Below are 12044 nucleotides of genomic sequence, written 5' to 3'. Positions count from 1 at the left end.
TAATAGTAATATTAATAATAATAATAATAATAATAATAATAATAATAATCTGTTTAAACCAGATATATTGTATTGAGGTTTGTGTAGTTTTGGTTCTGCATCGTTTCTTTGTTTGCAGCATTTTGTTGTTTGCAGCATTTTGTTGTTGCATGTGTTTTGCGTGTCTTTGGTTCTGCATCGTTTATGTATTTGCAACATTTGGCCGTTACTGCGCATTTGCCCTTGTCGGCCACCGTGCTTATTCGACCTCTGTAGGAAACTGATTTTCCCGATACCATTCAGTGTGACAACTTTTGTCCTGATACCTTTCAGTATGATGACATTCAATGTGACAACTTTTATCCTGATACCTTTCAGTGTGACAACTTGGTTACTGATGCTGTTCAATGTGATAATTTTTTTCCTGAGACCATTCAGTGTGACAACTTAGTTTCTGTTACCTTTCAGTGTGATATGTTTTTTTTCCTGATGCTGTTCAATGTAACAACTTAGTTACTGATGCGTTCAGTGTGACATTTTTTATCCTGAGGTAGTTTAGTGTGACAAGTTTTTTTCTTAGGCATTTTGGTCCAATGACTATTTTTCATGTGGCTGTTTGGTGTGAGTGTGACAGAGCTTTTGCTGAGACCTTATACCTTTTCATCTGAGGTCTGACGCTGAAGCCTGATCCTGAGAATGTCCTAAAATGTACACCGTAGTGTGGGTCAGTTTTACCCAGTTATAAGTGACGTCATGCCCAGGCTAAATTCTCATTGGCTCAGATGGAGGTTGATTTGAACGCCTCTCGGTATTTTCCCCTCTCTTCATCCCTGGATCTCCAAGAGGACGGAGCAGTTTCAGACTGTGATTAAAGAGTAATATCTTTTTGATCAAATCTTCAGAAAAAAACAGTTCACCATGAAGATCTTGGTGTTTCTGGCTCTCTTGGGAACAGGTCTACATGACACGGCAGCAGGTGAGTTCACATTATTTCAAATCAGCTGGTTGTAAAAGAGTCTTTATGTTCTGTAAATATTTATTAAAGGTGTTTGATACAGAACTTTATTGTAGATTATAGAAATGTTTCAAACTGATAATGTTAAAGTTGACGTTAGTAAATCCTGTCTGTTCATCTCATTAATCACTGATAGTTTCTGTTAGAAGAGAAGTCCACAGTCTGTCTCTGAACATGGTTGTTAAAAAGTGTATCCGTTTATTTTCTTTTCTATATTTGTGACATTATTTTAATTCATCTGATCGATCTTAATGTTAAAATGTCAGCAGAACTACGCATCACAAAACAGTCCAACTCTCAGGTAAATACAGAAAAGTGGAGAAAACATCAGAACAAGGCGTTAAAACAAAGATTGTCTAAAACTGTATTTAGCGCATCAACCACTTTTAATCTCTGAGTCGTTCATGAAAGTTTGATATAAAAATCACCATTGTTTTAGAAATGATGAACATGTTTTATATTATTTTAATCAATGATTTATAATTAACACCTTTTCTGGAAACACGTCACTGGATTACATCTGAATTTTATACAGTTAATACAGTAATGTGCACACAGAAAAACACACATAATCAATTACAGCCTGCTATCAATAATAATTTTGATAACAATATATAATTGAATTTAAAAAGCCCTTGCCCAGATAATTCAACAGTTTACCTCCACACACTGAAACAAACATCTGCTTTAATGTAGTTGGTCCGTACTGAGTTTTGTTGGTCTGGTCCAGTCACATCACACTGGTAGTTACTACCATAGACATATATACATAGACGCCTCATTGAGCGGGTTGGCCCGCTGCTGCGATACGTCGACGTCGCCGCCATATTGGAGGAGGCAGATCCGCCCCGTGAACTAATACGGGTCAATGGAGTGAACTTTATAAAACTCCTTGTACAAAGTGCTATAAGTTAATGTCTCTCATTTATACGGAAGAGGATTAGGGCCACATGTGATTTTTTTTTTTAGTTCAGACTTTAAAGTCTGATGTCTAATGTCTCATTTACATGTCAGGACCTGGTTATTATAACACAGATTAAAAATTTAATTGTCATGTATCATCACAGTAACAGCGTTACATACATCAGCAGCTGTAAACACTCATAAAAACATTATAAAATGGTTTGGCGCCTACCTGTATACTGAACATATGAGGATTAGCTGACGTTTATAATCCTCAGAGAACGTTACAGAAGTTGTTTTTGGTTCCTCTCTGTTTCCTGAATATATCCGTATGTGTGTGAATGTGTAAATAGACACATTAACTTATAGCACTTTGTAGAAGGAATTTTATAAAGTTCACTCCACTGACTCGTATTAGTTCACGGGGCAGATCTGCCTCCTCCAATATGGCGGCGACGTCGACGTACGGTTCAGCGCTCAATGAGGCATCTATGTATATATGTCTATGGTTATTACATTTACTGTGTGTACAATAGAATGTTGTTTATTAGAGTCAGATCAATAAATCAGCCTCAGATAAATCTGCAGATATGAACTTATTACAGATATGTTGGTATCTGTCTGTATGTTGGCTGATCAGTAACAAGAAACTGAAGAACAGAAATGTCAAACAGAGTCTTCAATGCAACGTTTGTCCCCCAGAGAGCGATTAAGAGTTTATTTAGAACTGAGAAATGTCCTGATCAGAGTGTGACTCTGTCACTGAAAACATTTGTTTTGCGAGTGTTTTGTGACTTATTATAAACAAAACTACTAACAGAAATGTCAGATATTTAATTTCTGTAATTGTCTTCAGCTTTAAAAAGTAACAGCCTCAAACTCCATTATTTGTCGGACAATACTGTTTAGGTAGTTTGATCTATCAATTTATTCCAGGAACGATTTGTAAAACATTTATGGTGCGATCAGTGCAGAGTTTTAAGAGCAGTTTAATGCATAAACATGATCTTCATGTATTCAAACAGCAGAGGACAGTGAAGGATTCTTAAATCATGGATAAATTGTGTTGAATAAGTTATTAACAGTCTAGATTAATCTTTATTTTCAGGATTAAAAGTGAATTAGATATTAACTCATGTTGGAGGGAATGTTGAAATTCCAAGGAATGTACAAGTAGGTGTCATTAAAAAAAATCCAGATCCAAAATCTGCAAATCTAGTACATAACTGTCTAATAGAAACTATAAAGAATATCTCTGTAAATTGAAATATTACTTAAAATATCTGCCTTGAATGTACTACATAAACTACATACATATATTACACTGGGATGCACTTGTTGAGCCACATGGAGAGGATCTGGACAGCATGACCGACTGCATCACAGAATACATCAGGTTCTGTGAACACACCACCATGCCAACCCGGACTGTACACTGCTTCCCTAATAATAAGCCGTGGATCACCAATGACCTGAAAGCCCTTCTTAACAAGAAGAAGAGGGCGTTCAGGTCTGGAGACAGGGAAGAACTGAGGAGAGTGCAGCATGAACTCAGGGATATGCTGAGGACCTGTAAAGACGCCTACAGGAGGAAGCTGGAGGCCAAACTCCAGCAGAACAATGTGAGGGATGTGTGGACTGGTATGAAGCAGATCACTGGGTGTAAGGTGAGCGGCAGACAGTCATCGGGCAGCCTGGAGAGGGCAAACGAGCTGAACAGATTCTTCAATAGGTTCAGCTCACAGCCTTCTGTCGTCTCCATGACACCTCCAGACCCCCACACACCCTCACTGCCCCAAATGCTTCCTCCCCTCCCCCCTCACTCCCCTGCTGTGAGCTCTCCTGTGCAGCACCTCTCCTCCTCCTCCACCCTCTTCCTCCTCCACCTCCTCCTCCTCTACCTCCTCTTCCTCCACCTTCACCTCCTCCTCCACCTCCTCGTCCTCCACTGAAGACACCAGCAGCCTCCCCCACATGACTGTGACTGCAGGCCAGGTTAGGAGACAGCTGGAGAGACTCCACCAGCAGAAGGCTGCAGGCCCTGACGGTATCAGCCCCAGGATCCTGAAGACATGTGCCAGCCAGCTGTCTCCTGTCCTACAACACCTCTACAACCTGAGCCTGGGTCAGGAGAGAATACCGGTGCTTTGGAAGACTTCCTGCCTGGTTCCTGTTCCAAAGAAGTCGACACCATCAGACCTCAATGACTATCGACCAGTGGCCCTCACATCTTACGTCATGAAGGTGCTGGAGAGACTGGTTTTGGCCAACCTGAGGCCGCAAGTGAGAGCCCTGCTAGACCCTCTGCAATTTGCTTACCAGCCCCACTTGGGAGTTGATGACGCTGTCATCTACCTGCTGCAACGAGCCCATTCGCACCTGGATGGTGGAGGAGGTACTGTGAGAATCACATTCTTTGATTTCTCTAGTGCTTTTAACACCATTCAGCCACTGCTACTGGGGGAGAAGCTGCGGGTGATGAGTGTAGACGACACAATGATCTCCTGGATTACTGACTACCTGACAGGCAGGCCACAGTTTGTCCGTATGGGCAGTGTTCTGTCTGATGCGGTGGTTAGTGATACAGGAGCTCCACAGGGGACTGTACTGTCTCCTTTCCTGTTCACCTTATACACCACTGACTTTCAGTACAACACCGGGTCGTGTCACCTGCAAAGGTTTTCTGACGACTCGGCTGTTGTTGGGTGTATAAGAGAGGGACAGGAGGAGGAGTACAGGGCACTGGTGGACAACTTTGTGGAGTGGACTGGACAGAATCACCTGCGGCTGAACATCAGCAAGACCAGAGAGATGGTGATAGATTTCAGGAAGAAGAGGAAGACGGCTTTCCAACCTCTGTGCATTCTGGGAAAGGATGTGGAGGAGGTGGAGGATTACAAGTACCTGGGTGTTACCATCAACCACAGACTGGACTGGAGATCTAACACTGAAGCTGTTTACAAGAAGGGGATGAGCAGACTTTACTTCCTGAGGAAGCTGAGATCCTTCAACGTGTGCAGCAAGATGTTGGAGATCTTTTATCAGTCTGTGGTGGCCAGTGTACTTTTCTTTGCTGTGGTTTGTTGGGGAAGCAGCATCGGAGCCAGCGACACCAACAGACTCAACAAACTGATCAGGAAGGCTGGCTCTGTGATTGGCTGCAAACAGGACACTCTGGAGGCTGTGATGGAGAGGAGGACACTGAAAAAACTGTTATCCATCATGGATAATCCTCTCCACCCTCTCCAACTCACACTGGTCAGACAGCGGAACACCTTCTCCGGAAGGCTGCTTCAGCTTCGCTGTCGAAGCAACAGATACAGGAAATCTTTCCTGCCACAATCCATCACTTTGTACAACAACTCTCTCACCTCTGCCTGACTGAGAACTCTGGTCTCTCTACTGTTTTGTTGTATATATTATAATTGTTGTAGTATATTTTGCATATTTTGTTTTGTTGTATATATTATTATTGTTGTAGTATATTTTGCATATTTTGTTTTGTTGTATATATTATTATTGTTTATTGTTTATAGCACACTATGCACTGTATATATACACTATGTATATATTGGATTCTATTTATGTGTTTTAAGTGTTTTATTTGCTGACCCACTACTGCTATAACAAAATAATTTCCCAGTCTGGGATCATTAAAGTAATTCTATTCTATTCTATTCTATCCTATTCTATTCTACATTGTCTGGAATACATGTGATTCTCAACTTTTTGAAATCCCAAACCTTCTGACAATGACATAAATAAAACAAAAATAAATAAATGACCACTTGATGATGAACAATAAAACATGTTGTTTGAAATGTTGTTGAAGCAAAATCTTAATCTATACGTTTACTTTTGTATTTATTGATTGTGTTGCAGTAATTATTAGGATGTCTTAAATCTGCTGTAGTTCATTTTGATTCTGTGTGCAGGAAAATAAAATCAGTGATTTATGAAACTGAAATCATGACATTTACTTTTTCTCATAGTGACTCACTCTCTGAAGTATTTCTACACTGCATCTTCTGGAGTCCCAAACTTCCCAGAGTTTGTGAATCTTGGGATGGTTGATGACATGCAGATAGATTACTATGACAGTAACACCAGGAAAGCAGAACCCAAACAGGACTGGATGAGCAGAGTCACAGCAGATGATCCTCAGTACTGGCAGAGACAGACTGAGCAATCTGTGGGCACCCAGCAGGCCTTCAAAGCCAACATTGACACTGCAAAGCAGCGCTTCAACCAAACTGGAGGTTTGTTTGTGTTTCACTTTGTACTTAAAAAATGTTGTTAATAAACGAGCATTAAGCATAAACGATTTATTGATCAACCAAAATAACAAAAATAGTCATTACATAATCAATAATGAGAAAATAAATTAGTTTGAATCCAAAATATGTATTAAAAACAGATTAGATAACTTTAACTCTACTGTACTGATACACAGTCTGTCCATCCCATAATATAGAAGAAGACATTTAAAGATTTCACCTTTTGGCTCTGAGAACTTGTGATGGACATTTTTCATAATTGTGTGTGTGTGTGTGTGTGTGTGTGTGTGTGTGTTGACATGAAGCCACACCTCCTTCAACAGTGGAGATAAACTGTTGGTCTCAGTGGAGTCAGTGTGTCTCTGTGGTGAAACAGAGGATATGAACTGTGTCAGGATTTATATATATATTTTTTTATTTATTCATATGCACAATGATTATAAAAAAAACAGAATCAAATTTCATAATACAAAGGCAAATATGTGTGCAGGAGAGGAAAAGAAGCCCAAAGGGCTTATATAAAATCCTCCCCCTCAATCCAAAATCACTAAAAGAGATTAACTAATAAAAAAGAAAAGAAGAAAAAACAAAGAAAAAAAAAGGAAAGAAACAAAGAAAAGACACAATAAACAAATAAACATGGAGTGAAAAATATCCATGAAATTACAAATTCAGTTCAGTTATACTAGACATGAGTATTGTTTTGCCTGGATAGAAGATACCTCACCAGACTAGTCCTAAACATTTTGTAGGATGATATAAGCTTAAGAGACCTATCTAAAAGGATCTCACTCTGTTTCCCAGCAGCCTCTCTGTCTGTCTCTGAACACGTCCACACTGTCCAGATGATGATTGGCTGTGAGCGGCTTCCATCCAGCCAATAACAGCAGGAGGTGTAGATCCTGGTGTTCTGGTGTCTGTGGATCAGTGTGTCTCTGTGGTGAAGATGTGATATCAGCTGATGATAGATGACTGAGCTGTGATCTCACTCTGGTTTAATGTCCTCTCTGTTTCTGTCTCAGGTGTCCACGTTGCCCAGCGGATGTACGGCTGTGAGTGGGATGATGAGACTAATGAGGTTAATGTGTTTTCCCAGGATGGTTATGATGGAGAAGACTTCATTGTTTTTGACGTGAAGAGAGAAACATGGATCGCTCCAAAACAACAGGCTGTCATCACCAAACACAAGTGGGATAATAACAAAGCTAAGATAGCACAGGCCAAGCAGTACTTCACCCAGATTTGTCCTGAGTGGCTGAAGAAGTATTTGGACTATGGGAGGAGCGTTCTGCTGAGAACAGGTAGAATCACCTGACCTGATGAAGTTTAATGGATAAAACATCTTCATATTTCTCTTCTGTTTCTAACCAACAATCACATCACAGTTAATATAAACATACAGAGACACACTTCGTCTCAGTTTACACACATTTGTCTTTTTTTATTTTCTCTCTTCTGTGTTTCTGTCCATCTCAGTCTCTCACTCTCCTTCTCCTCCCAGTCTCATCTGTCTCTCCCTTCTTGTAACGTGTTCACATATTTTGTCTGTGTTACTAAAACATTTAAAAGTACATTCCATCAAACAGGAATGATAATATTAATATACAGTAAATACTAATAAAGAACCTATAAACTGTGTCTCTTTCCTCTCCAGAGCTTCCTTCAGTGTCTCTCCTCCAGAAGACTCCCTCCTCTCCAGTCAGCTGCCTCGCTACAGGTTTCTACCCTCACAGAGCCTCACTCGTCTGGAGGAAAGATGGAGAGGAGCTTCATGAGGAGGTGGACCACGGAGAGATCCTCCCCAACCACGATGGAACCTTACAGATGAGTGTTGACCTGAAACTGTCATCAGTCACACCTGAAGACTGGACGAGGTACGACTGTGTGTTTCAGCTCTCTGGTGTGAACGAGGACATCATCACCAAACTGGACAAAGCAGTGATCAGAACCAACGAAGGAAAGACTGGAATCAGAAGTGTTGACGGTGAGAAACATTTATTTTACTGTAACAGTCCTACAGTTCATGTGTTTTTATGTGTGTTCGAGTTTTTGTTTCCTCTTTTTGTTTTATTGTCAGTTTATTTCATCTAGAAGACTCAGACTAACATTAAACCAAAGCACATGTTCACCTCTGGACTCTTAAAAGGACATCAGCAAATCTTATTGTCCACTTTTTAATTTTTTACTTGGATTAACACAGAACAGTGTCAATAATGAAACACACAAAAGAAGTTTTTTTCAGGACGCATTTTTATTATTATTTTTGAATCAGCTGTTTACCACCTTGTAAACTGTAAAAACTGTAACTGTGACACTATTGTACCAACATTTTATACCATTTCAGACCACATGTAGACATTTTAATGTGTAACCACAGTTCAGAGATTACAGGCACTGTGTTGACTTCACTACTGGTAACTTTTGGAAGATAAGTAGATCATTTAAAAACTGTATGAATGTATGTGTGTCTCAGAAACTCATTTAGAATCAAGTTTATTGGCTGAGTATGCTGACAGTCAAAAATCTGCTTTAACATGATTTTCATAAACTGTCATTGTGCCAAAAACCAGCATACAAAACACAAACCAACACAGACATACAACTATACAAAGACAGCACAACTAGATGAGGATAAAGAAACAAAGATCTGTATTATGTACAGATACGTTCAAATAACAGTCTGTATACAGGATTGTGGTCTAGTTGGCAAACGGAGGTTCTCCTCTTCATCTGAACTAATTTTAACTATTTTCTGTTGTTTTCTGCTCAACAGAGAAAGATAACATGACCGCCATCATCATCGCTGCAGTGGTTGTTATTGCTGTCATCCTCATCGCTGCCATTGGATTCATGACTTACAAAAAGAAGAAAGGTGAGAGGATCAAATAGAAAGATTGTGTTGTTGTGTCTGTATTTTCCTTGTGCATCAGAATCTGTTTCAGACAACAATAAATTATAAGGCTCAGAGCCGCAGTGTCATGATGATATGAGCAGACAGGCCAACTTTATGTTTTAGTTAGACATTCATTTTTATTATTTAGATGATCCTTCACACATGACTGACAACTTTATGACACTTAACAAACACTTTAAGGTAATTAACGGCTCACAGGTAGAGAGAGGAGTCACAAAGTTTTCTGACTGTTTTGTGGAAAATATTTTAGACTTTTAAAAACAAAATGAGATAAATGGAATATTATTCATTCCTGTTGGAGTAATGTTTGTTTTTTCAGGGACATTGAATTAATAACGTTGTTTTATTTTAATCTTCAAGAGCTATTGTAGTGAGCTGTGTGCTCAGGATAGGAAACACATGTGAAGGTTTATGTCATGGAGCTGGTTTTTGATCCTACATTGACTTTAGCATAATGATGTAAGAAAGAAGTGAAAGGAAACTAAGTCAAGAAAGATGCTCTTGTTGTGTTGTTGCTCTCTGGCAGTTTGGGAACCCTGACAGTGAAAATGACTTGTCTTTGCTTTGTATTTCAGCCATCTGCACTTCATCCAATGACAACAAGTCCAAGATCTCTGAGCAGTCTGAGCCGTCTGAGCCTGAACAGAAGAAAACACTCCTACCAAATGCATCAGCCTGAACACAGTGAGTAACTTCATATGGGACATGAATATTCACACCTGTAGTTATGTAAAGCTGCACCAAACTATGTGTAAAGGAAACTTCAGTGATTGTTTCTTTGATAACTGTAAAACTTGTGATGTTGGTAAAGAAAACATTTGACTTTCAATTGATTTTCCACAACAAAGATGAAACTTTTTTGATATGAAGTAAACTGAGATTATTAAGAGAAAGTCACAGACACTTTCAGAAACCTTCACATCAGCAGGTCAGAAACATGAGAGGTAAATACTTGTTTATTATATTGTTTTCTTTTTCTGTTTTCTTTCCATCTCTTCAGGTTTCTGGATGGATTCTGCACTGGAACAATGGATGCTGTGGTCGTCTCTCTGTGTTCCTCCTGGTGATGAACCTCCCTCCTCCTCTGTCTCACTGCTCACTGGGATTGACTCCAGTCCTCCTCCTCTCTCTGCAGGAGGAGCAGGATAAGAACTGTATGGATGCAGTTTAGTATCACTGTGGGGAGATTTCATGATTTGAATGTAATTCATTGGACACATATTTCAGTCTGGTTAATGCGACATCTCTACATGTCACCCTATGATCACACACATACACAAAATATACAGGAAGCATCAGAACCAAATTTATTGTCCAGTTGTGTAATATATATTTCTATATATATTTCAGGCTGAAGCAAATTATTTAGGTTTTTCTTAATTAATCTTGAATATTTGTTTTTTTGTGTTTAATAAAATCTCTCTTGATCTGTTTTGACACATTGTAAGATTTGAATTATCGCTGATTTTCTAAAAGGGTTGTGGACTGTTTTCTTGTAAGTCTCTGAGCGGTAGAGCGGGTCGGCCTATGTTCGGAGGGTCGGCGGTTCGATCCCTGCCCGGCCAACTGCTTCATGGTCGTTGTGTCCTTGGGCAAGACACTTCACCCACCTTGCCTCGTGTGAATGTGTATGACTGCTGTATGTTTGAGGTGGTGGTCGGAGGGCCGTCAGTCTGCCCCAGGGCAGCTGTGGCTACTATCGTAGTTTACCACCACCAGTATGAATGGAACCTGGAACCCTGTCAGGCGCTTTGGGTGACTTGAAAAGCGCCATAGAAATCCAATCCATCATTATAAATATTTCATGACGAGGGACGTTTTTCTCTCTTCGTTTGTAAACACAAAGAAATTGAGCAGCGTGTCTTAAAATCACTTCGTATGTTGGGTGAAGTAGATGAATGTCAGATGAAGTTGATTTGATTCCTTTTGTACTTTTGCTTTTCAATAAAGTCCCAATGGTCCACATTTCTCTGCCTTGTTGTGATTCCACATATATCTTATATATCTTTGACTGTAGCTACAAGAATATGAATATTGTAGCTACATTTTGTTCAGACTGTCCTGTAGGAGAGACTTTGTGACTGTAGTTCATTGATATGAAAGACACATGTGAGTGGCTGGATGTGGACGACTCACATCATCTGCAGTCGCTGTTTAAAGACCTGTTTAATCACATTTTCATCATCATGATAAAACATGTCACTGATTTACATGTTTCTCTCCTGCTTGAAGAAACTGACTCAGCTGAAGGCACAACATGATTATTCAGACAGATTTTCAACTTTTTGTTTTTGTTTTTAAATGCTTATTAATGTGCAGAAGACAGAATCTAATTTGCGTGACATTAATAGACCTTTTTAAATCACCAGGACACTGTTCCATCCCGCTCTGCCTCTCAGGTCATGTTCTCATTGTTTCATCCATTCAGTGTTTCTGGTTCTGTGTTGGTTCCTCTCTCCACAGTGCAGACCACCTGATTAGTTTCACCTGCTCCTCGTTATCCTCCCTGGTGTGTTCGATGTGTGTGTTCTCTCACTCTGCCAGTTCGTCTTCAGATCCAGTGTCAATGTTTCAGCATTTTTACATGTTTCTTTGTGTTTCTTGGTGTTTGTGTGACTTCACTTCTGCTGAATCTCTGTCAGCTGATCCCTTGATCGACTAACAAACAATATTTTGGCATCTACATTAATTTATCAGCTGTAGTTACTTGTTGCTTTTCAGATTACATGCTGCATCAGAAAATGAAAAAAACAATGATTCAAATAATCAGAAAAATGCTGAAAATCAGATCTGTTAACTGACCGCAATCTGTAGTACACAGTAAATGCATACAAGTTAAAAAATGTCGAATTTACTTTTACTTTTCATACTAAAGTTAATTTAATATCAGATGATTTCAGACATTTAACTCAAGTTCTGTTTATAGAAGTTACTTTCACTTTTTCCAAGATATTTT

At 39.4% G+C, this 12044-nt stretch overlaps 1 protein-coding gene across 1 annotated transcript; it reads left to right on the top strand.

Annotated features, from left to right (window-relative positions):
* The first annotated feature begins 806 nt into the window (after nucleotides 1-806).
* On the top strand, nucleotides 807-10531 carry LOC115579001 (H-2 class I histocompatibility antigen, Q9 alpha chain-like). Its single transcript, XM_030412445.1, has 7 exons — nucleotides 807-955; nucleotides 5890-6156; nucleotides 7197-7475; nucleotides 7829-8158; nucleotides 8948-9046; nucleotides 9664-9772; nucleotides 10089-10531. The coding sequence occupies exons 1-6, from the start codon at nucleotides 898-900 to the stop codon at nucleotides 9765-9767; spliced, it is 1137 nt and encodes a 378-aa protein (XP_030268305.1). The 5' UTR covers nucleotides 807-897; the 3' UTR covers nucleotides 9768-9772; nucleotides 10089-10531.
* Nucleotides 10532-12044: the final 1513 nt, after the last annotated feature.

Source organism: Sparus aurata, chromosome 3 (assembly GCF_900880675.1).
Source record: "Sparus aurata chromosome 3, fSpaAur1.1, whole genome shotgun sequence".
NCBI lineage: Eukaryota > Metazoa > Chordata > Actinopteri > Spariformes > Sparidae > Sparus > Sparus aurata.
The sequence above is the reverse complement of the archived record's forward strand: the minus strand, read 5'-3'. Positions and strand labels throughout refer to the sequence as shown.